The sequence below is a fragment of the Crotalus tigris genome, unplaced genomic scaffold, assembly GCF_016545835.1.
Source record: "Crotalus tigris isolate CLP2741 ecotype Arizona unplaced genomic scaffold, ASM1654583v1 scf7180000019953.484404808:943566, whole genome shotgun sequence".
In the NCBI taxonomy this organism is placed as follows: domain Eukaryota; kingdom Metazoa; phylum Chordata; class Lepidosauria; order Squamata; family Viperidae; genus Crotalus; species Crotalus tigris.
The window spans coordinates 252508-278150 of NW_024097788.1; the positions used below are offsets into that span (position 1 = coordinate 252508).

General features: G+C 39.3%; 1 protein-coding gene across 1 annotated transcript in view; it reads right to left on the reverse strand.

Moving 5' to 3' along the window:
- Positions 1 to 25643, reverse strand: part of LOC120317964 (MDM2 binding protein) — a 26405-nt gene continuing 762 nt past the window's right edge. The window contains exons 2-22 of the mRNA XM_039365077.1: positions 25090 to 25170; positions 23533 to 23606; positions 23303 to 23448; positions 22921 to 22979; positions 21452 to 21596; positions 20812 to 20929; positions 19789 to 19929; positions 17162 to 17256; positions 16036 to 16108; positions 14656 to 14773; positions 14099 to 14272; positions 12819 to 12929; positions 12160 to 12324; positions 10603 to 10696; positions 10385 to 10519; positions 6918 to 7010; positions 4029 to 4277; positions 2765 to 3011; positions 1191 to 1304; positions 589 to 654; positions 1 to 214 (exon numbers count right to left, since the gene is read on the reverse strand). Of these exons, the coding sequence (XP_039221011.1) occupies positions 176 to 214; positions 589 to 654; positions 1191 to 1304; positions 2765 to 3011; positions 4029 to 4277; positions 6918 to 7010; positions 10385 to 10519; positions 10603 to 10696; positions 12160 to 12324; positions 12819 to 12929; positions 14099 to 14272; positions 14656 to 14773; positions 16036 to 16108; positions 17162 to 17256; positions 19789 to 19929; positions 20812 to 20929; positions 21452 to 21596; positions 22921 to 22979; positions 23303 to 23448; positions 23533 to 23606; positions 25090 to 25170 (2537 nt within the window). The 3' untranslated portion in view covers positions 1 to 175. The remainder of the gene's footprint in view (positions 215 to 588; positions 655 to 1190; positions 1305 to 2764; positions 3012 to 4028; positions 4278 to 6917; positions 7011 to 10384; positions 10520 to 10602; positions 10697 to 12159; positions 12325 to 12818; positions 12930 to 14098; positions 14273 to 14655; positions 14774 to 16035; positions 16109 to 17161; positions 17257 to 19788; positions 19930 to 20811; positions 20930 to 21451; positions 21597 to 22920; positions 22980 to 23302; positions 23449 to 23532; positions 23607 to 25089; positions 25171 to 25643) is intronic.

Consider the following 25643-nt stretch of genomic DNA (forward strand, 5'->3'; position numbering starts at 1 on the left):
GATGGCTTAAGGAATTCTTTTTATTCTAGTAAAAACTTTTTACAACACAAATAACTTCAAGTTTAATTTCATTATCTCAGAGGTTTGAGAGCATCGTGTGGCAGGTACTGCCAAGCTTTAGACACATCTACCAACAAGGCATTTTAAGTTGTTCTCTGTGCTGCACTTGTGTATGTCACTTCTCCTTGTTTTTTTCTAAAACCCAATCAATGACCTGTAAATAAACACCAGTAAATGTAATTAAAAAATAGAAATACAAACACTTAAGACATATTGCATCCTAAAGTTTGAGAACATAGATGTTGAAATAGCTCTTCCTAATTGGTGCCCTTTCTAAAGGAAAAAAACCCTGTAACCCCTAAAATAAGCAATTCTTCTGCTAAGCAATGAACGAGGACTGTGTAGCACTACTCAGATACATCCCACAAATCATCATTAAAGGGATGAGTCAGCCCTCTTTCAGATTCAACCACCATGCGGCAGTTTGACATCAGCTAACCTAATTCATAAAGCCAAACTTTGATAAATGATGGAAGCCAATTCTAAGGAGCAATTACTTGTAACACAGTCCAGACAACCGTTACTTACCTGTTGAACATTGCTGTTAGCAGCTTTTTTCATTTCATCCAGCAGACCTCGAGATGTTTTCAAATCCTAAATATGAAATATATTACTTTCAAAATGTACTGGTTTATTAATCAAAACCTTTAAGATTGCAAGGAAGAATAACGTTCTTATTAGTAACCTAACCTTGTCACATTTTCAATAGTAAATAGCTGTATAGATGTTTTAATTTAGAAATTTTGCAGACCAACAAGAAAACCCATTTATCATTGTAGTTTAGTCTTGTCAACTAAGTTTCCTTACCACTTTTTGTTTGCATCAGAATCTTATTTAGTCTCCTATATTGTTATGTAGTTCAATTCCCAAATGTTTATATCCAACTATAAGGTCATATCAGAAAGGATGTTGTTACATATTTGCAAACTTAAATATGCAGCAAGAGGATATGCACCACATCCGGAGAAAAATTGCCACATTGTGGAATGGTTGCGCCCATAGGCAGAAGATTAGTACAAGTAATCCTCGACATACAACCATAATTATATTTTTATTCTCCCTTTAAGCCACCCATCGAAAACAGCTTGATCATCTGGTATTTTGTGCATGGAAAGAGAACATTTGAGTACCTTTAAGTAACACTTGGATATTTCAAATAAACGTTGACTGCATGTTGTGAAGCACTTGTGGTCTCTAGCAATGCCATGCTTCTCAAGAGTACTCATCACTACGTCCCTCAGCATCTTGGGAAGAAAAAATAGGTCTATTTTAATTTCAAGAGCCAGCATATCAGGCTTTGTCTCAACAGATCAAAGGCACCAATTACTGTAACCATTAATATATTCTAGAGAAGTAAAACTCTGGGTTGAAAGCTGCAGATCAACTTCTTGAGTTGCCAGCTTGCCAGTGAAGGCCTTTTGGTGGTGTCATGATGTCACCAGAAAAATCCAGCTTGGAGAAAGGGGTGACTAGGAATGCTTTGCCTGATGAAGGCTTGCTTCCATTCCCAGCCTTAAAATTAGCCCAATTTCCAACGGGAGCGGGGGGGGGGGAATCGCCAATGAAAATTAACCAGTACAATTTCAGGATGCAGGTAATCCATGACTTTACAATCATCCCCTTAGCACTCATTCCAAGTTAAAATGGCACTGGAAAAAAGTGACTTACAAGCGGTCCTTGTACTTAATGACAATCACAACATCCCAAGTCACATGATCAAAATTTGTGCATTGGCAACTGGCATGTATCTACAACAGTTGCAGTGTCCCAGAATCATGAGATCACTATTTCTGCAACCTTCCCAGCTGGCCTCCGACAAGTAAAGTTAATGAGGGAAGCCAAATTTATTTAATCACACGATTGGTTTAACAACTGTGGTGATTCGCTTACCAACTGTGCAAAAGGTGGTAAAATTGGGCATGATTCATTTAACGATCTCCTTTCATAGCAATGGAAATTCTGAGCCCAATTGAGGTTGAAAGTCAATGACCCATGGATTAGGGTAGTTCACCATTATAGTGTACCCTGAATCAGGACTTACAATCAAACACCAATTGATAAAGTATCACTGACAAACATATTTGGGATTTTTGTAAGTTTGCAAACATGCATTTGTTCAATCACATTCACATTTAAGTGTCATCCTAAAAGTGTTTTCAATGCCAAGAAGAAAACCTCTTCTATAAAGTGAGCCTAAGGTAAATTAATTAACAATATACTGATTCCTTTGCTTGAAGATGAAAACAGATTCACAGGCATATGAATAAAAGATTCATTTTGATCATTCAAGAACATAATTGACTGGACTTTGTTCACCATCTTTTTGATTAATTATTTAAAGCTATAACATAGATTAATTTGGCAACTTTAAGACATGACTGGGGACTTCTGGGAATTGAAGTCCACAGGTGTTAAAGTTGCCAAGTTTGGGAAACACTATGCGACAGTCTTTATTATTCCTAATTTAGGGAGAAAACATTTTCTCAAGAAGCATTTGAGATTCAAATTTATGAAATGGTCCTAAATGTTTGCATTCTGTCATGGGCAATATCTGCTCTACATATAGTTCAAGGATTTCCAGGTGAAATTTGCAGGAATTTATGGTTCAAAAAAAAAAAAAAACCATCAAGCTATCACATTGCTTTAGGCAAAGCAAAAACAGCTGGAAATGAAAGTGTATACATTATCTTGAAAAATTATTTACCCGTGTATGCTTCTGAGATCTTGATTCCTTTCCGGGCTTTGGTGTCTCTGACTCCTTGTTATGGTTCTGGCTTGCTGAGTTGCTCCTGGAAGTTACTTTGTCCACCCAATTCTGAGAAGATTTGACAACCGCAAAGGGCAGAGGGGGTGAAGCCTTCAAGCACTGCTTTGGGACAACTGCTTGGCGGCCCCTGCTGATTCTGCTCGCCTGGGACAAGACAGAATCTGTACTTTCAGACTGCAGTAATCTGAAACGAGTAATGTACAGTACCTTTTTTAAGAAAATGTATTTATGCTGGCTTGGATTTATTTTGAAAATATCGCAGTATTGACATCTATCAAAATTATCAGCCTGAAAGCAAAATTAAAATATTATGAGCCATCAAATCACTGTCAACTCTTAGTGGCCTCATTAAATAGATTTTCTCCATGACCAGCTGTCCCCAACCTGGTCTCCAGATGAAAATATATCTATTTTGACATACGACACATATAACTAAAATGGAACCACCCTTGAGCAAGTTATCCTCGGCTAGCATTGCACAAGATTTTTCGATTTCCTGTAGGGATTAAGAAAATGCCACTTGCTTCAATATAAAACATGTTACACTGAAGGTTATAGCTGAAAAAAACGATAGCAAAAAAAAAAAACATTGCATAACAGCTATGCTAAGCAGGGATTAAGAAAGGAAAGAAATGAAATTCAGTCCTAGAATAAAATATAGCTGTAAGGGACCTTGGAGTCTCCTAGTCCAGCCCCCTGCTCAAGCAGGAGAACCTATACCAGTAATGGCGAACCTTTTAGAGACCGAGTGCCCAAACTGCAACCCAAAACCCACTTATGCATCGTTGGGTACCGGGTGGGTGTTGCCCATTGGGTGGGTGTGGCCCAGTGGATGGGTGTGGCCCATTGGGTGGGCATGGCTGCAGTGGTAACAGCAGACTTGGTGGGACTAAAAAGTTCAATCAATCAATTCCAACTTTGCAAGATCTTTTTTTTTCCCTGTGAGAAGTTGAAATTGACTGATTGATTGAACCTTTTTTTTTTTGCACACGGCGGCGGAGGTCTAAAGTGAAAAGGTTTTATAAAACCCAGCTGAAGGCCTAGGACTGGGGCAACAGCGCGCATGCCCACAGAGAGGGCTCTGAGTGCCGCCTTTGGCACTCGTGCCATAGATTTGCCACCACTGACCTATACCGTCTCAGACAGGTGAATGTCCAGTCTCTAATACCTCAGTTCTATTTATTTTTACATAGTGTATTACCTCTCTACATCTTTGGATCTCCGTTTTAGCTTAGATGCCTCCATTTGCAGTTCCCTTTGTGAATGTTCCCCATCAGGGACACTTCCAGGCTCAGACAAAACTGCCGGGGATGGCAGAGGACTCAAGACACAGGGCAGAGGGCAAGACTCCTTCGTGCAGGTGGTCTGAGTTTCATAACGGATAAGCCGAGACTGAAGTTCAGCAAACTCCCCATCTCTTTCCAAAGCTCTTCTGTTTTCAAGGCAGTATCTAATAGTCAACATTAAAAACAGTTTTGGAATCACCAGCATAGCAGAAAGTCTGGGTTTCTGAAATGAAGAAAAACATTATCCCCTTCTGGCCATATAGGAATACCTTTCTTGTTTCTCTTACTCCAATCCCTGTGGAACATCCTGCCACTGGAGGCGAAATCCACCCCCACTGTTCTAGCCTTCCAGAAGGATCTTAAAACATGGTCCTGCCAGTTGGCCTTAGGCTACAGGTAACTGGTGGGGTGATAGAGAAGATACCACTCTCAATCCATGCAAGCCCTTGTTTTTTTTAGCCTGGATTTCATTTGGGGAATTTTAAATTGTTTTCATATTTTTAATTGTTTTATAGTTATATATTTAATGCATTGTAAGCTACCCAGTCGCTTTGGATAGCCAGATGGGCAGCATATAAATTTAATAATAAATAAATAAAAACAGTAATTACTAGGAACTTTTTTTTTTTTTGAAAAGGAAGCTAATTGTTTGCTGTGAAACAGAATAAATAAACTCACGGATCATCTATGCATTTTACAACATGTCAAATTTCAGTTCACATTTTAGACAGCTGTAAAAAAATCATTTTTACTTTGAAATAGCAATTTTCCGCTAGCCATAAAGAGTAGGTAGAATAGGATCTGGATCTCAAGCTGAAATCTCTGTGAAGCTAAGCAGAAAAACTTTGGGCTAGTCATGGTCTTACAGGACTCTCAATCATGAAGTGATTCCAATTTAATAACGTTCATTCTTTAATGTTTAAAAGAGCCGTGTTGGCACAGTGGTTAGTGCAGTATTGCAGGCTAACTCTGCTCACTGCCAGGAGTTCGATCCTGACCAACTCAAGGTTGACTCAGTCTCCCATCCTTCTGAGGTTGGTAAAATGATGACCCAGATTGTTGGGGGAAAGATGCTGAATCTGTAACACTCCTAGAGAGGGCTGTAAAGCACTATGAAGTGATATATAAGTCTAAGTGCTATTGCTAAAAGAAGGTAAATAAATATACAAAGCTTCCAATGAGTCAATGCACTTCCTACTGTGGATGGCCCCATTTATTTGCTTAAAACAGTTTCATATTGTCCTTCCATTCTCACCTGCATTTCTGAGTAGTTGAACCACCATAAATAATCCAAACAAAAAGAAGATCAATACAATCAAATATATTGGCAATCTGCATGAGTCAATCCCTCTGCTACCAGACCAGAGATTCAAGCCCTTGAATTTGGATAAAATCATATGTGTATCCAAAAAAGACTGAGTCATAAAAAATAAACTGTCATTTCCCAAAATGGCTAAGCATGCTGGAGGTGGTTGTCTCCAAAGGCCAACTTTCCTGAAGGCAAAGTGATGAGGCTAAAGGCAAAGAAATTTACTCAAGAATCTAAATACAAAATGGAGATAGAATCCCAGTTCCAATAAATAAAAGCATGCTTTTGAATTCTTCATGTTCGGTTTCACTTATCTATTTGTCAGAAAAGGGTCAGAAACTTGACAACAAGGCTGAATATATAATATATAATTAAGTTTGGTTGTCAAGGATGGCACAGCGGTTAGAATGCAATGTTGCAGGCAAACTCTGTCCACAGCAGAGGAGTTTGATCCTGATGGGGCTCAAGGTTGACTCAGCCTTCCATCCTTCCGAGGTCAATAAAATGAGGACCCAAATTGTTGGAGGAAATACGCTGACATTGCAAATCGCTCAGAGAGTGCCGTAAAGTGCTATGGGGTGGTATATAAGCCTAAAATGCTATGCTGTATAATTGAATGAGTGGAGTTTGAACCTCAAATCTAAATTACATATGTGCTCCCACAAAGCATAACAAAATGCCTATTTCCCTATTTGGTGGCAAAAATGGCAACAAAAATCCCAAACTTCTCCAACATCAGAAATACACACACACAGGGAGGGAGAGGGGGAGGGGGAGGGGGAGAGGGAGAGAGAGAGAGAGAGAGAGAGAGAGAGAGAGAGAGAGAGAGAGAGAGAGAGAGAGAGAGAGAGAGAGAGAGAGAGAGAGAGAGAGAGAGATACGCCTGTATGAAATACAGATACCTCTATGACGTTGTGACACCGGAGAATAAATAAACCAAAATCAATATGAAAAGGCACCCTATTTTTAAAGTCCACAATAAATGCTTATGTTTTCCTGTCCCCCCTCCATTTTAACTCCCTTTCCTTGACTCCTGAGAAAGGAGAGCAACTTTAAAACAGTCATCTACCAAAGCAGTTGCTCTAAAATATTCAAAAGTATTTGGAGGGGAAAAAAAAAACATTTGGTTTGAGGGCGAGCTTCTTTATGCCTCTTGATGTTTGGTTTATTTATTTAGAAGTTTAAGAAGAGTAAGGGACCTGCCAGGTTGCTTTTTCCCACTTCTGTTTTGACATTAAAAAGCATTAAATTCAAATAAACAAGGTTAATTGCTCTACTTTCAACTGAAAATATTGTCAGAACATATTTGGTGTTTGCATTTATAAAAGCGTGCATACAAATCAAGACTTTACTTTTTGATTTCAAGCATTAAATATCCAAATGTGAAAAGAACTGGTAGATATTGTAATATTAAGGTTTAAATATTTTCTAAAACTTGATTTGTACTGAATGAGAAGGCTGAGAAAATAATTCACGGTATTCCGAGGGAACTTACTCAAGACCATGATAATGGCAGCCAGCAGCTTTCTCAAACGGTAAAGCTCTCAGTTTTCGAGGTGTCAGTTCAGGTGTCAAAAAAGCACTGTCACTAAAAAAAAATAGAGAATTCATCTGAAGCTAAAGTTATTGTTTCCTTATAGGCAAAAAAAAACCACCTTTTAACAATAGGAATAGGAACAGTTTTATTAGCAGCATACTGGTGAAAGCTCATTTGACGCTCATCTGATTTTCTGTCTGCTTATTTTATATGTATTTCTCTCATTTCTATACCATCAGAATCCAAGGACTGCTGGTAGTTTACAACCATAAAAATATATAACAACACTCCAGGCTAGAAACCAGGAGGCTGTGAGTTCTAGTCCTGCCTTAGTTATGAAAGCTAGCTGGGTGATCTTGGGACAAGTATTCTCTCTCAGCCCAACTCACCTCATAGGGTTGTTGTGGGGAAAATAGGAGGAGGAAGGAATATTATGCCTTCATTGCCTTAAGGCAGGGGTTGGCAACCTTGGCTCTTTTATGACTCGTGAACTTCAACTCCCAGAATTCCTGAGCCAGCATGGCTCAGCTTGGAAACCTCTCCCTTTCCCCTCAGCATGGCTGGCTCAGGAATTCTGGGAGTTGAAGTTCACGAGTCATAAAAGAGCCAAGGTTGCCTACCCCTGCCTTAAGCCATTTATAAAAATAATAAAGGCAGGATATAAATAAATAAAGGTGAAAAATACAATAAAAATAAAATCGCCATGGTAATTACAATAATCAAATACAATGTTCCGATATAAGTAAACACAGCTGTGAAAGACCCTTTGCAAGAATTCCATTTTGACCACTTAATCATCATAGAGCCTCGAGGGAAGCTTAGGGCATGACATCTCCCACCAAGTTCACATCCTATGATGGAGGCCTCCAAAGCATCCTCACCTGAGGTAATGATACTAGGCAAATTGGTTGGGCTGTTGGTTTGCTCTCCGAGCTTGGCGATTTGGCTGCAAACGTTTCGTCTCCTTTTGGGGGGGACATATTCAGTGCGCTTTGAAGTGTGCACTGGCCTTTAAATTGGTGTGGGTGTTGTTTGACTGGATGTTTCTTAGTCATGGTTGGTTTCGGGCTGTTTGATTGGCTGATTGTTGTTGTTGCTGGGCCATGGTCCTTGGTGTTTAAATATCGTCTGTGGTGTTTGTTCATTTGGTTGCCTCTGAGTCACGGTCTGGTTTCGGCTTGTTTGTTTGGCTGGCTGTTGTTGTTGAAATGTGGTCTGGTTTCTTGTGGGGGGTTGGGGTTTTTTTTGCTCTGATGGGGTGCCTGTTTGTTCGTTTTAAATGCTGCCTTCGGGATTGTGGTTGAAGTAGTTCCTTCGTTCTCAGTAGTTGGTAGAACAACAAGCACCCCACCACACAGCAAAAATCACAACCTTCCACAAGAAACCAGACCACGTCCTGACAACAGCTAGCCAAACAACCCGAAACCGAAACCAGACCGTGACTCAGAGGCAACCAAATGAACAAACACCATTTGCATCACACAGATGATACTTAAACATCAAGGACCATGGCCCAGCAAAAACAACCAGCCAATCAAACAGCCCGAAACCAGACCATGACTCAGAAACATCCAGACAACTAACACCCACACCAATTTACATCACATAAAAAGGAATTTAAAGGCCAGTGCTCTTGACAGTTTAGCTTCCAAACATTTTGTTACCAGGCTAGGTAACATCTTCAGCGGGACTTCAGTTGAAGTGTCTTGTTTCAGTTCTCTGCTTTTATTGACTGCATGTGGTGATGTGGCCAGTGGTCATGTGACTGGCTACTCATGGCGTGTGACATGCCGTGTGACTGATTGATGATGTTGTGTGAAGGTTACCAAATGAAGAGGTGGTAGGTGCCATTGTTGGTTGGTCGCTCAATTAATATGGCTCCTTATGAGTTCATAGGCTGGCTCCAAATAGATATGTTTGTTGATCGATCCGTTGGTAGAATACCAGGTTTTGATGAATTTGTGTGCGTGCAGTGTGGTGACATGTCCAATGATTTTTGTTCAAGATGCTTCAACCAAAGTCCGCTGAGGATGTCACCTAGCCTGGTGACAAAATGTTCTAAAGCTAAACAGCAAGCCCGGAGAACAGACCACCCCCAACATCTACCACCCTAGCTACAAATATTTTCTATTATTTCTAACATTGTTTAGTTTCCAAAATTGGTCAAAGTTGATTAACTGCTGTCACTTTTTGAACTCATTTGGTACTAATCTCCCTTCCAGTGATGATTTCAGTAATAATGACAAGGGCTCCACAATCACACAATGCTAGCTGTGAAATAAGATAAGTGACATACTGTAGATGTAATTATTAGATTTTTATCCCTTAATTGCTTTATGTCTTTATTACTGTATAAATACTCTATGAATAACTCAAGGCAGCAAATATTGCCTTCCTCCTTCCTATTTTGATGTTGTACTTTACTATTACGCTGTTGTACTCTTGAACCCAATTCCTTGTGAAATTTCTAAGTCATCTAGAAATTCTAGGTTTCATACATTACTAATTACTAATTCTATAGAGCTCTCCATTATTAGAATAATAGTAACATGAAATGCCCAATAATCAAATATACATTCTATCTGTAGAATCAAGTAGCAGAATTCTGTTTGTCTTGGTAGAGTAGTTTGCTGCTTTCTAAAAGTACAGTTTATACATATGCTATCACTGGTTAATCAAAACAAGGTAACTTGGCTGACATTCCAAAAACAGCATTCACTACCCATTCACAAAAAAGATCTGGTTTCAATCAGTTTGAACGACATCCTCCCCCCTCAATTTTCTAGATTAGTTCCTAAAAGTAATTACACTTTTTCATAATGTGAATTTGCAAACTATGATTAGCTTTAATCCTGTGAGCAGATGGTCTGAAATTCTATTGTCAATGTCAGAGGAAATACTATTAATTGTGAACAATAACACGACAAGGAACCTGTGGGAGGGAGGGAGGGAGGAAGGCCCCACCCCATTTCCAATGCTCCAAACCAGGTTTAAGAATTCTCTGAAGGAATCCCTTGTTATCAGTTTTCATTATGATCTCATCAAGCATACCCATATTTTAGTGTGGGTTCAAAGGTTTCTGTTATAGTGCAGGGTAAAACAAAGCTCATTTTAATAATTCATTCTGAAAATCTCTTTGGCAATGGCCCTGCTGCTATATCCTTCGGAGGAACACAGAAAGTTGGAGTTTGTAGGTGACTCCCAGACTTCAAATATGGGTATTAGAACCAGTATCTATTAACTAGAGGCGCTTCAAGAGACCACACTGTTGGACAATTGTGAGTTTGCAACATCAGTATTGACTGTGAATACTCCCAGCAGAAATTATGTTCCAACGGAAGAACTAGAACTTGTAGCTACTTAAGGTTCATAATTGAGTCAACTGCATGTGGGGTAGCATGTTCAAAAGGAGGATTTTACTGCACCTTTTTGGAATGTGTAAGGGCTGCAGATCTCCAACAGGCAATCCTTCTGCAGTGAAGTATTTAAGCATCTCTCTAGCATCAAGTAATGCTGAGTCCTTCTGGCCATTTTTATGGCCCAGCAGCTGTTCAGAAACTCTACAAGGAAAATAAAATCAATGAGCGGAAAGCTACATTCACACGACAGCTACACGCTCATAGGCATAAATGTTTAATGTTACCTTGTTTTTTGCTTAATCTTTTCAGAATTTTCCAAGTTCTGTAGAACATGTCTTTCAGGCCACTTCAAAGGATTTGAGTCTTTTAGCTTTGGTTCTGAGAAGGGTTGGGACAGTGGGTGAGAGGAAAGGCAAGAAGACAAGGCAAGCATTATATCCACTGCAAAATCTATGGACCTTTGTCTTCTATTTTAATTCCAACACAGCTAAGAATGTGCTAGCTTCCCATTCGGTGTAACTAGAAGTTTTGTGGACCAAAATTTGAAACTTTCTATCCAGTTTCAATAAAATAATTTACAAATCTCTTACTTTTGGCAACAACTTAAGTTCCTATTATCTACATCAGTGGTGGCGAACCTATGGCATGCATGCCAGAGGCGGCACTCGGCGCCTTCTCTGTGGGCACACGTGCCGTTGCCCCAGCCTTGCCTCCTCCCGTGACCCCCTCACCAGCAGTCCCCCTGGAGGAGAGTCGCCCCCGAGCGTGGCCCACGCAGAGCAGCGCAGCCAAGGACATGGCAGCCAGGCAGCGTAGACAAGACTGCCCTCACACCCCATCGCGCACAACTGATGCTGCAGGGTGCGGGCGGAGGGCATGGCCGCAATGGAGCTGCTGGGCTGCCTGAGCGATCTGCAGCGGGCCCTGGAAGCGGTGAGTGGCCCTGCGGGCAGGCGAGATAGGGGCGGGGCAGGGAGTGGAGGGGGAGCGGGGCCAGTTTTTGGGCACTCGGTCTCTAAAAGATTTGCCATCACTGGTCTACATACTAAAACACCAAGTATTATTAGCTTCAATTATACTTTGTGATATAACACCAATTATTATTAGCTTCAATTATACTTTGTGATAGCAGCAAAAATGAATAGTGAAAACATATAAGTCAATTGTAAAGAGACCAAAGTCTTGCCCTGTGCCCGTCATTCTTCTTACAATCTTCATTCTCACAATCGTGGTCAGGAATAAAAGGTAGTCCTCGACATATGACCACAATTGAGCCCCAAATTTCTGTTGTTAAGTGAGACGTTTGTTAAGTGAGTTTTGCCCCATTTTACAACCTTTCTTGCCACAGTTGTTAAGTGAATCATTGCAGTTGATAAGTTAGTAACCAGGTTGTTAAGTGAATCAGGCTTCCCCATTGATTTTGTTTGTCGGAGGATGCCAAAGGAGATCCCACATGACTTTGGAACACAGCAACAGTTGTAAGTATGAACCAGTTGCCAAGCATCTGAATTTTGACACACGATCATGGAAAGGTCGTAACTGTGAAAACCATCCTCAGTCACTTTTTTCAGTGCCATTATAACCTTGAATGGTCGCTAAATGAACTGTTGTAAGTCGAGGACCACCCATACCAGTGATCTTATCCAGTAATACCTTAACTGTATTACCTGCTACCAAAAACGTGCCCTCCCAAGTCCTCCATTAATAATCTCGAAGTTCAAACACCTCCCATTTCTCTACATGACATTCTGCATTATGAATACTCATTTATTAAAACAATCTAACTTATGGGCAAAGTATTGATCCTAATCATTCTAATTAAGTAACAAAATGACACCTACCATAAATTGCTTCTTCATCTCTAGTTTTAATCATTGCTCCTGGATAAATAGTACTTGGATGGCTAACCTTCCATAATTCAAAAAAATGTTCCCTGGTATAGGCTAATAGATATTTCAGTTCATTCTTTAAAGTTACAGGTAGATGCCCAGCAAATGTTTGCCTCTCTGTAAAACAGAAAACAAACAAAAAAAAATTAGGGATCACTGATATGCTGTTATATTAACCCAGGATGTATAATCATGCTAATTCACTAAATTGAATTACTGCATCCTGCTGTTATCAAGAAAAAATGGGGCAATAAATATAATCCCTTTATAAGCTTATGGAGAAATGCTTCTGCAATTTGCTATACATACACACAAACACGTCATTTAAGCAGGCATTCATAAAACATTTTTTTCAAGGTATATTTTTTTTTCCAGTTATCCTGATTTACTGAATGAGTTTGGAAGAGCCAAGCAAACATTACAGATTGGAAAATGGAAGGCATCACTCAAGAATTCTCAAAGTGAAATGACTGGGACTGCCATAGCCCCTAAAATAAGAAAGCCTATTCTTATTTTCAAATAGTACCCTCTACATTAAGATACCCTGACTGATATGTTTTTATTGATATATTTTCTATCCATTATTCTGTGGTAAGTGTACCATTACTTACTCAGGCAGTGATTCAAAATCAGTGTTTGGAACTGAGCCAGTTTCTTCTCTCTTTGTAAAATCTGTTCTCCATAAAAATGTGGGAAAACTTTGAGAAACTCTTCAAAGAAAACTGTGTTGATAGAGAAAGGGTGATTTTTAAAAAAAAAAAACGATCAAATTGCATCAAATGCTAAAATTGAGCCAAATAAATGACTCGAGAGAGCAAATACTGGAAATAATCAAAGAAATCAAATTCAAGGCAACCTCTACTTATAGAATGTCATTGGGTGTCTTTGTAGAACGTATCATGTACATTTTCTTGAGAAGCAGGACATAAATAGTCCTCAGCTTACAACTAGTCACTTAGCAGCAGTTATGACAAACTCAAATGCTACTTATGACCTTGTTTTAATGTTCTGACATCAGGTTGTACCCTCCCCTCAGCAACTGACCTGCAATTACAGCTGTTTGCAGCATCCCATGGTCACATGACCATGATTTAAGTCGGTTTTGCTAGAAACCAACATTTACTTCTGGTTTCTGGTAAAACCCAGTCCAATGGCTTTACTTAATGACTTACAATCATAACAGCCAGGCTCAATTAAGGCCAAGGACTATCTGTATTATGCTTTGTGTGGAAACTGGATTCGTTAACTCAAAAGTATCTTTAATACCAACAGATAAATCATGTGGCTTAAAAAGGCAAATTTGGCAATTGTAATAGCTATAATTCAGTGCTATAGCACATATTTTGCATGTACACGGGGCTGGAAAAAGTCCTTGAGATCTTGGGCAGCCAATGCTAATTGGTATCAATAGTATCAAGCTAGATGGACCTACAGTCTTATGTTTTCAAAACAAGCAGGCAAGCGTGTTTGCTTTATACAAACTGTAAACAAACTAAAAAGGGGAGGTGATCCGGGAAAAAAACTCTGTCCATGTCTAGTAAACCCTTGCTGAAGACCCAGAGTGAAGACTTACATTCTTGGAGAACAAAGTGAAGGAACAAATCTAACCAATGACTGGACAGTCCAGTCAATAGCGAATCAAGACCTTTCTTAATGTCAAATAAGACTCTGGTAACAGAGTTGTACTTGCGTTTTGATATTTGGTTAAAGAAGATAATAGATATGGCTATTCATGATCAATGCATTTAATTCATAGATCTGATTAGTTTTCTGAAGACTAATTTCAAATAATTACCATTTACAAAAAAAGGATGTATTCCACTTACAACTTTTCCCTACTAGAATGAAAATTACACATTTGTGCCTCTTAGTTCAACCACGAAAGGTATACCTGTTTCTATTTCTTCCTTTGTTGTCATCAGCTTTCCTACAGATTCTGCAAGAGTGACAGAACCATTGATCTGATTGGCTGAATAGATTATTGTTGCTTTACATCCTCTATAGCCATTGCCTTGCACCAAGAAATAATAATTGCAAGTTTCTCCTTTAAGTTCAACTTCTGGAACTAAAAAGAAATACATCTTAATATTTACAACAATTAAAAGTGTTCTGTTCATAAACACATACCAAAAACCTAGATGAAATCAGCATGAATGCTAGACTTCAGGTAGCCAGGATTCCTGATTTCAGTAGTAAGTTATCTAAAGTTCAAGCTATATATTGTTTTTTTAAAAAAGATATCTTTAGAATTAGCATCACTGTTTTCCAACCTTAGAGAAAGCAGAGACCCAAGCTTTACAGCTTTACCAGAAGAAGTCAGAGTAGATGAGATCTGTCAATGTCTTTCTTAATCACAGTTTTCTGTACCACCCAAGCATTCTTTATCTTTGATCAATTTAGTGAAATGGGGGAAACAGCGTATTGTGGAAACAATGCAACTTTACTTACTGCTGAGACTTTTGTGCTTTTCAGCTATACATTCCTTCCATCTTTTTGTACTTAGCTGGCTGGGTACAGGATTCAACATACGGCTTATACTGCAAGGCAATACAAATAAAGCTCCCACCTGCAGATTAAACATGTATAGACTGGATGATTAATAAATCTTCTCAGATACTGATATATAAAATGTCTCATGCATAAGCAGAGGAAGATGGATGACTGATTAAGAAATATGACAGACAGACAGACACACAGACAGGATAAGATAAGATAAGATAAGATACAGACATCTCTATGGAGTTTCTCAGTCATCTCTATCCACTTGCACTATTCAGGTGACCCTGAGGGCAAAGATAAACCTCCAAGTGGCCTCAATCACTCTCAGAAAGAGAGTTAGTGATCAGATGACTGCAAAGAATATAAATCTTTCCATTCTCCACCATTCAGTCAGAATGGAAGAAGCTTCTTGGATGAGAAGCAAAATGTCTTCAAGGAAAAACAAGGTCCAGTTGCCTTTTGAAAAGCACCTTTGAGACAGAGACCAACCAGGCTTCTCTAAGCTAACAGGGCATCAGATGATGTCAGCCCCACTAGATAGACCACATCAGGAAACCAACACCATACAAAGACTAGAATTCTACTTTATTGAGGTAGGTTCAATAACAGAATCTTCCAAGGCTAATTTTGCTATATATCTTCCCCCAATAAATCATTCCCAAGCTATTTCCAAATATTATCTTGTTTCTCTGGACTTTAAAAAAGGTTTCAGCCTCTTTGGCTTAGTACATGGTTCTTGCGTATGTTCAGAAAGAGCATCTTCCTTACTCTCCACAGCTATCTTTAGTCGGGACACGAAAATGATGTCATCAGGAACTGTAACCAAGAAAGGTGCGTACTCTTACATTTCCTCACATCCTAATTTGTTAAGGTAGGAAGGGTGTTAACTTCAAGCCCAGTGCTTTTTTTCTTTAAAAAAAAAAAAAAAGTGCCGGAACTCACACACATCATACAACCCGCCTTGCCTACCCTACAAGGTTCCATCCAAAAAAGGTGCTGGAACTCTGTTCTGGGCGTTCTATGAGAAAAAAAGCCCTGTTCAAGCCTATAGCTCAACACTATCAATATCTCAGTTGATAGTATTGATCGGACCAAATCAGAAGTCAGTTGCTTTGATTCAAGATCAAAATCCTTGTTGGAAAGAAGTGATTATCCTTCCAAGAGACTCCAAAACAACTATCGTTAAACTGATTACTTTAATTTAAGTCAATATAGTCAGCCATCAGATTTACCCTAGAAACAAGGGTTCTTTTAGGGAATACATGTAAATTACTTTTAACTAACTTTCATTCTGCTAAAAGTGAATTTTAATAAAAAGCCACAATCTACCTTTCCATGTAGAGAAGAAAGCTGATCCCACAATAGTAGAGACTTCTTCTCGGCAACGGTTCTAGCCAATGTCCTAGATGAAGTTTAGGAATCATGCCCTCAGAGCTACAAAGTGCAAAAGTCAACACAGGTAGTCCTCAACTTATGACCACAATTAAGCCCAAAATTTCTGTTGCTAAGTGAGGCATATTTTAAGTGAGTTTTGCCCCATCTTGCTTTTAAGTGAATTACTGCAGTTGTTAAGTTAGTAACAAGGTTGTTAAGTGAATCTGGCTTTCCCATTGACTTTGCTTGTCAGAAGGTCGCAAAAGGGATGACACAACACCGGGACACTGCAATTGTCATAAATGAAAGTCAATTGTCAAGCATATGACCATGGGGACGCTGTGATGGTCATGAAGTGTGAAAAATGGTCATAAGTTACTTTTTTCAGTGCCGTTGTAACTACGACTACTTGTATACAAATATAGAACAATAACCCTCAGTATTGGTGAGATGATTAGATAATCTAAGAGTATTCCTGAGTATTGCAGAATGTAACAAACAGGACCAATAAGAAACATTTTTTCCAATCCTTTCCAAGACTATATGGAAACTAATCAAGAAGAAAACCAACCTGGTACTAAGGAGAAATTTCCTTATAATTAGAAAATTAATTACTGGAACAATTTGCTTCCAAAAGTTGTGAGTGCGCCATTACTGAAGGTTTTTAAGAAGAGATTGGACAGCCATTTGGATTGAAATGGCATAGGGTCTCCTGCTTGAGCATGGGGTTGGACTAGAAGATCTTCAAGGTCCCTTCCAACTTTGTTATTCTGTTATTCTATATTACTATTTGACTTCGCCAAGGTCCAGGAGCGTACGGTGCTATGTACTTTGAGAATGAACCCACTGCATTCAGTGGAAGTGTCTTCCACACTGACAGAATGAATGACTGCCTCTATAAAACTTAAAGCAATGCTAGCAATAGTTGTACCATTCATTAAAACTGTCATTCATGACAGTGCATATTTATAAGAGTATTTAGTTTACTTGCTCTAAAGATTTCCTGTTTCTGACATTCCCAGTCTCCAGGGACGAAAAAGCTCCTAAATCAAACCAAATGACATCTGCTATAAAAGGATACAGCTCAAACTGGAAGTTTGACACTAAGCATGCAGGCAGGTGAGTCAACAGCATCATCTGTACAAATTTTAAAGCAGGACCATAATAATGGAACACCTGAAAGAAAATTAAAAGGTAATTTGGATGGTGTATTCCAGCACATATTATCAAAACTTATTTTGAAAAAAAAAAAAATAAGAAAGTCTGCAGATAGGAACTTTCTATTTTTCCATTACCCTTATACACTTCCAAAAATTTCACAGTTGAGGGATTCAACAAAGGTGATAAAGTCTGCCACAACGAAGCAAAATTGATAATGATCAAAAAATAAACAATGTAGATTGGGTTTAATTGGACAAAACAGAGTTCATTCCTTATTTGTCCTAGCAAACAAACTCTATGAGCAAGTAGCAATATTGACCTGAATCACAAAAGGATGCAAACGACCAGCTGTCTGCAAGGAGTATAAATCCTTCCATTCCCCACCATCCAGTCAGAGCTGAAGAAGCTTCTTGGATGAGAAGCGAAAACTTCTTCAAAGAAAAACAAGGAAGTCCAGTTGCCTTGTGAAAAAGTACACCCTTGGGATTGACCTGAATGATTTCAACAGTTTAAATCCTTTTTTAAACTTTTCTTTTTGTTAGGTTACCTTATTGGCTCTCTTAGATTCTATATTTTTAGGGCAGCCAACCTAGCTATTTTCCTTGCATGTCCCACTGTGCATTTATGGTGACACAGAGTGTATTAGGGTCTCCTGCTTGAGAAAGGAGTTTGACTTAGAAGGCTATAAATGCACAATGAAAAACAAGCATTAAGGGATAAATTTGCTTTCTTGCCAGGCTGGATATCAAAGATGAGGCTTCAGGAGAGAAATGGTCTCACCACAGGTCTCAGAAGCGGGCTAGGATGTCCCAAAGGTGCATTTTCAAAAGGCAACTGGACTTGTTTTTTCCTTGAAGACGTTAATGATGAGATGACTGCAAAGAATATAAATCCTTCCATCTTCCACCATTCAGTCTGGACTGGAGAAGCTTCTTGAATGAGAAGTGAAATGTCTTCAAGGAAAAACAAGTCCAGCCGCCTTTTGAAAAAGCACCTTTGGGACAAGCATGACCTGGATCAGGGGTAGGCAACCTTGGCTCTTTTATGACTCGTGGACTTCAACTTCCAGAATTCCTGAGCCAGCTATGCTGGCTCAAGAATTCTGGGAGTTTATTTATGAGACTTATATACCGCTTTAAGCAAGCACTCTCTAAGCAGTGTACACCAGTAAGCAATGTATATATATATTTACATTGCCCCCAACAATCTGGGTCCTCATTTTACCTACCCCGAAAGGATGGAAGGCTGAGTCAACCTTGAGCCGGTGAGATTTGAACCGCTGACCTGCTGAACACAGTCAGCTAAAGTGGCCTGCAGTACTGAAGTCCATGAGTCATAAAAGAGCCAAGGTTGCCTACCCCTGACCTAGATGATTGAGAATCTCCATAGATATTAGGCTAAGATGCAATTGCAGAGAAGGGAACCTATTGCTCCCAGCTATGTTCTGCACAAGGCAAAAGAAAAAATGCTTTAATTTCCCTGGCAGACAGAAACATCTGTCATCTGAAGCCGACAAGCCAGAAATTTCACATTCCTGATAATAAAATTCTGAGCAGCTTCCTTTCATTTAAAACCTCATGTGGTCATATCAAACAGTCTATCGGTTACTATGTGTTCAAATTCAGTTTTCTTAACATGAAATCTGACATGTGTTTTGCTCTGATTATTCCGGTAGAAAAAAAAAAAAACCACAGAGAATTGCAGATTATTCCATCTATATTGAGAGTTCTAAGTGTGATTATTCCATCTATATTGAGAGTTCTAAGTGTGTGTGTGTGTGTGTGTGTGTGTGTGTGTGTGTGTGTATGTATATATATATATATATATATATATATATATATATATATATATATATATATATATTTTCTGAGGTTTTCGCGGGTATTTGTATGTAGGTCTTTGGTTGTTCGGGTTTTCTCCCACGTAAAATTGGAAGTGTCTTGGCGACGTTTCGACGAAGTCCCATTCGTCATCTTCAGGCTGGTGTTTTCAGCTTCGTGCTTCGAGCTTGCTGCTCGAAGCACGAAGCTGAAAACACCAGCCTGAAGATGACGAATGGGACTTCGTCGAAACGTCGCCAAGACACTTCCAATTTTACGCGGGAGAAAACCCGAACAACCAAAGACCTACATATATATATATATATATATATATATATATATATATATATATATATATATGCCACCGTATCCTAAAAAACCTCGGGAAATACAAAATTTGTTACTTAAATTTGAGTTGAGATTCTCTTCTTTTTTCCTTGAATTGTAGTTACTCCTGGAGAACAAAGGAACTAGACTTCCAAAACAGGGTAATGACATTGTGAAATACATTTTTCATTTCCAAAATCACTATGCCTCTACATATATGCATTTTATTTACTTAACCATAAAAAGCTAGATTTTAAAATGTTTTCTTTTCTGGATGAATATTGTTTTCCAAGTTTTTTTTTAAAGTAATATTCTATTTTATGGCACAGTTGGGCCTAGATTTATCCATTTTTTAAAATGCTAAGAACTGCAAATCAGACAAACCAAATGCTTTAATTACCTCTGGACAATGAATACTGGTATACTTGGACTTTTTATTTTCACCAGCAGTAGATAAAGTATTTGAGCAGAAGGGTCTGAATGGCCTTCCAGATGCAGTGCCTTTTATACAAAAGTCTGGAAATGTGATTTCAGGTCCAAACTGAAAAAAAAAAAAGGAAAGTATAACTATAAAGCTCTTAAGTATTACCTCCCCCCCCATTATTAAGATTGTCTTGGTTATTATATAAAATGAAACATTAAAATGCAGCCAGTGGAATTTGAAAACACAGTACTTATGGGTCCAAAAATGCCTATTTAAAATATAAGTTACATTTTTAAAGTTAGCCCAATCATTTTCTTCTGTAGGTTCTCAAGTACATTGACCCCAATAATGTCTCATATCCCCCCCCAGATGAGATAGAACCCTGCCTTCTAATACTATTTCCTTTTTCTTTTGTGCACAATATTCTAATCTGAGTTCACCATATATTTTTTTAACTCTTCCTTTCACTCTTCCCAGCCTTTCATCCATGTTGAAATAGACAGAATAGCTCGATAGTACGATGGATGGCATATAAATTTGATGTCATATAAATATCTAAATTACTTTCTCAGATCTGCAAACTGGGCTGCCTCCCGCTCCCCACCCCCCACAAAACTATGGATAGAATAAGTAATTCATATTATAGAATTATTCCATTCATGAAAGGGGTTCTTATCCAGTGCAGTTATTTATTGAGCTTCTTCAATCTTAATGAGCCTTTTACTGAGAGAAAGTGAACTTTATTTCAATCTCTGGAATTTTTTAAGTTGTTCAACTAGCTGCAGGAGTGAGAAGATAAAAAAAAGTGTAGTCTCATGCTCCTGGCAAAGGTTTCTTCAGCTAGAACCCAAGCCTAAGCTTATAGCAACATGGAGTTCTCTAATACCCCACATTCAATGAAAATAACAGGTGGATAAATATTCCCACAAATAAATCCAGTGTGCATTTTTCAGCCACTTAATGTGCCATTATTCTTCCAAGAAAATTTCATACCAATACCTTTTGTTCCCATATTTGAATCTTTCCTCTCCACAATTCCCTTGAATCAATGCTGTCTGTTAAGTTTTCAGGAGCTAATATGTCAGCAGAAAGATATTCTGCAAACTTTTGCCAAGTACTGTAAGAAGAAAGCAGGTATTAAGCCATGCACTTGCTTCTCAACTTTCAAGGTTAATGTTTCGTATAACTTTTAGGACACTAAATATGATTCTACAGTATTACAAAAATCAGCTACGGAATGTCATTTATCATTTTGTAAAGTATTTGGATCTTACTCATATCGTTATCTATTTTACCTTGTTAGATTTGTACCTCACTTTCCTTTAAGGCAGCATGCATCTCCCTTCTCAATGCAAGGTAAATTGAGCTGGGTGATTGGCAAAGAGATGGATAACTAGCCCAAAGTTGTCCTGTGAACTTCAACAGCTTAGGACACCAAAATGTGACTATGTGATCGTGTGGCGCTGAGGGGTGGCAGTTATCATAACTTTGAATCTGAAATGTAAGTACTTTTCTTGAGGTCCATCTTAACTTCAAACAGTCGCAAGGCAACTGGTCATTAAGGATTACATGTGCTGTCCTAAAATGACCTTCCCTTTCTCAATTCTCTTATTTGAAGAATTTAAATGCCACTACTCACGTGTTGCTTTTGTTTGCTACAATAGTGATCTTTGCTGCATGCCATTCCCTTAAGTGTTTTAGAGCACCAATGACAGGTAAACAGTCTTTTAATTGAGGGGCCTCTGTTTCTGAAGACTGGAGAATAACATCAACCATTGCTTTTCCTGCAGAAGCAAATGTCATAGGAATAAAAAGTCATGGCATTTCAGTCTTTGCTTTTTTTATATAGGAGCAGGAAATTGAACACTGAACATTGGATTCCTCTGTTTTTCAACCCTGTCCGACTGAATTGGCTGGGCAGATGCAATGGGAAATACAGTAGGTCAGTGATGGCGAACCTTTTAGAGACCGAGTGCCCAAAATCTGGCCCCGCCCCCTGCTCTGTCCCACCGTGCCTGCCCGCAGGGCCACTCACCACTTCCGGGCCTGCCGCAGATCGCCCAGGCAGCCCAGCAGCGCCATGGCGGCCACGCCCTCTGCCTACACCCTGCAGCATCAACTGTGCGCATTGGGGTGTGAGGGCAGAATCTTGCCTACGCTGCCTGGCTGCCATGTCCTTGGCTGCGCTGCTCCGTGTGGGCCACGCTCGGGGCAACTCTCCTCCAGGGAGGCTGCTGGTGAGGAGGGGGTTGCGGGCAGAGGCACGGCTGGGGCAACGGTATGTGTGCCCACAGAGAGGGCTCCGAATGCCGCCAAAGCATACTTTTCAATGCCCAGGCTGCCTGTTCTGGACCAGAAGCTTCCAGGTCAAGGGCAGTTCCATAATTCAACAACTGATATACATAGAGCCAATCTGGCATAGTGACTAAGGTGCTGGACTGGAAACTGGAAGGCTGAGTTCTAGTCCTCCCTTAGGCACAGAAGCTGGCTGGGTGACTTTGGACCAGTCCCTCACTTTCAGCGCAACCCACCTCACAGAATTGTGGCTGTGAAGAGCATAGAAGAGCATGAGGTATATATACTGCATGAGGTATATAAAATCAGATAAACAAAATCAATAGAAAAGAATATTTGTACCTCAGAGCTGAATTGCAGGACCATTGGTACACTCTGAGCTTGGTTGTTTTCTTGCAGGTGTTTCATTACCAAACTAGGTAACATTATCAGTGCTTGGGACCTAGCTAAGGTAATATAGTTTGGTAATGAAACGTCTGCAAGAAAACCACCAAGTTCAGAGAGCACCAAGAATCCCACACAGACAAAATCCTTTCCTTTACTGCTAATTACACTCTCGCCTTTGGTATGGAGTGTGTTTTATTCCTTTAGATTATTTTAAGCAAAATTGCATGCTATTAAATAATTTCTCCTAGCACGGGCATCCTTCCAGATTTTTCACTTTATAATTTATAATTGGCCTGTAAGGCGTCCTTGTGTGCTAAGCTATTTACCAGAGCATTATTATAAGCAGAAGACAGACTAACTGCCTCAAAGGTACTTTGAGAAGCAAAATGATTTTGTCACAAAGACACTTTGTTTCTATGGTATTACCAGGAGCAGGAAGTTTATCTGCTAAAAGATGTATGCTCTCCGCAGATTCTTCATATAGACTGAAATATAAGAATGAAAAACATAAAAAATTATTCTCATTCAAGAATATGCTTACCCAAAGAAGTATCAAAATTATGAAGCGCCGTATTTAAATATGGAAAAAGAGAAAAAATGATTTACTTCAAATGAAATGCATGCCATCAAAGTTTTGGTTAATGAATTTATCAGCATCAACAATTTCTTGCTAAATCAGCTATTCTGCTGCTACTCCTAGTAAGAATGCTTACTTTCCCCTGTATATTCAAAGACCATTCCAAAGTTCAGAAACTGTATTCTCAGATATATTTTCCAACATATTACTATACAAAATAGATCAACTTACTCAATGAGTGATACTGATTCCCAACTATTATCTTCTTCCTCAACATTTTGATCAGCAAGATATTCTTTAATATTTCTTCGAATAGAGTTTTTGCTTTGTTCTGTCTCTTCATCAAAATTGATGTCCTCCCAGTCGGTACTACACAACTATTCAATTAAAAGAAAATTCTATAAGGGGTTGAAAAAACTGGATCTAATGTTTGGGGTAATTATATGTTTCCAGTGACTCACCTGGGAAAATCCACAGATTGACTGAACTGCAAAATACCATTCTTTCACATATGGAATGCCAGTAAGAGAACATGCTAAAAGGAGAAGTAATATACACGTTACAATGAATTTTAGAAAATTTAAAATACAAGCCCCATTTTCTTCAGGAAAACGCGCTACATGAAATGCCACGATTCCAATAGCTCTTAAGAATTAAAATAGCATACAAGGAAATAAAGCAATCCTTTCTCTAGAAACGTAAAGACCAATATAGTGGTAGCAAAGCCAAAGTGCTATTTTGGATAAATGCAGTAATTAATTGTGCTTTCTTTCCTCCCCATCACTCACGAAAAAGTTAGCTGGTTGTTTTTCTGTCAGTGTTTGATTTTTTTTTTTTAAGTGTATTGTATGTCACAAATACATTTGCCTGCATTGTAGGGAGAAAGCTAGTGACTTTATTTATTAAGCTACTTATGACTCCCAGGAGGAAGGGGGCTGAATTCCAGAGGAGCTAGAGATAGTTTGTGTGAGAGAAAAAGGGTAAAGACAGCTCCTCCCTAATAGTTCTCAGAGTATATGCTTTATGCAAGTTTGCTTTAGTTTAGCAAGATTGATGTCAGGCTCCAAAAACCAAGAAAGACACTTTGTGATTCTTCCAAGCATATTTCTTTATTGTTCCTCTCCTTTGCCCTCTATAGCAGGGCTTTTCAACCTTTTCACCCATTGTACCACTTTTAGGATATGGCAACATCTGAGTACCACCAATCGCCTAGCAAGGTGTGAAAAACTTGATGACTTCCCCCCCAAAAAAAGGGGGGGAGTGATAAAGTACAGATAGTCCTTGACTTACAACAGTTCGCTTAGTAACCGTTCAAAGTTACAATGGCACTGAAAAAAGTGCCCCCCAAGGCAGAGCTGAGCAAGACACTTGCCTGCCCGTCAGTGCTCTTTCTCCTGTCCGAGGTTTTCATTGTTATGAGCATTTCTGTTGAGGATTGGCAGCAGGGGTGGGGTGGGGGGGTGTTTGGTTTTTATTCCCCCCGTCTGCTGGGTGGTTGCAGCAAGTTTTGGTCACTTCACATGACCCTGGGACACTGTGACCGTCATAAATATGAATCAGTTGCCAAGCATCTGAATGTAAATCACAAGATCTCTGGAGATGCTGCAACATTCCAGCTGATCGGCGCTTCTTCTGGGCTCAGCAGAAGCGCCAGGATCAGTGCTGCTTTCCAGCTAGAGCCTGTCACTGATCCTGGCACTTCCACTGAGCCGGCAGCCCTGCAGCTCCAGCCATCTCTCGCTCAGGCTTGTGCAGTGCTGCCACCGGTTCAGCTCATTCCCCTCCCCTGCTACCACTTTTCTAGGATGGTCGCGTACCACCTGCCAGGTGCCAATGTACCACAGGTGGTACCCGTACCACTGGTTGAAAAGCCCTGCTCTAGAGCAGACGATGAGATATTTCAGCAAGTTCAAAAGCAGCAAAGTTTACAGACATTCACTCCTGCTATGTCCTCAGCAGTTTGAGTTCACCCACTGTGCTAGGCAAAATGTAATTTGCTGTAGAAGAGCTTCCCTTACCTGGGAAAGTTTCAAATGTTGCCTTTTGAGAGGGATTGCAATTTATTTCCAGCAAGTTATAAATATTTTCAGCCGTCAAACCTGGAAAACATAATTGAATTTATTGAAAAATCACAAAAACAAAGCTGCGTAGTCTATTTATCCAAGTACAAAATCTCAATTTACAAACTCCACTGGCAACTCTAGCAAATAGGTAAAAATGACTTAGTTTAAAACTTGGTGTTTTTTTGCACCTGTGTTTGTGTAGAATCTGGGTTTGAGTGCAAGATCTTGGGTTTTTTTTGAGAAACCCTGCTGGCAATCCTGCTCAGTGTATGCATCCCACTGTCAAGACTACTATCTTGTACATAAAATAAGTTTGTCAGGATTCAGATCTCCCTAGAAGATTGATGGGGCTACATTAGTTTAACCGGAGTCTGCTTTGCATTAAAAGAAACATTAGCTAAGTCAATAAACTTTTTAAATAGGTTTCCTTAAAACAGCCCTCTCTTCCCCCCCCCCATCACACACCCCATGATTTAGTTTACTATGAAGTAGGAACAGGACAAGTGGTT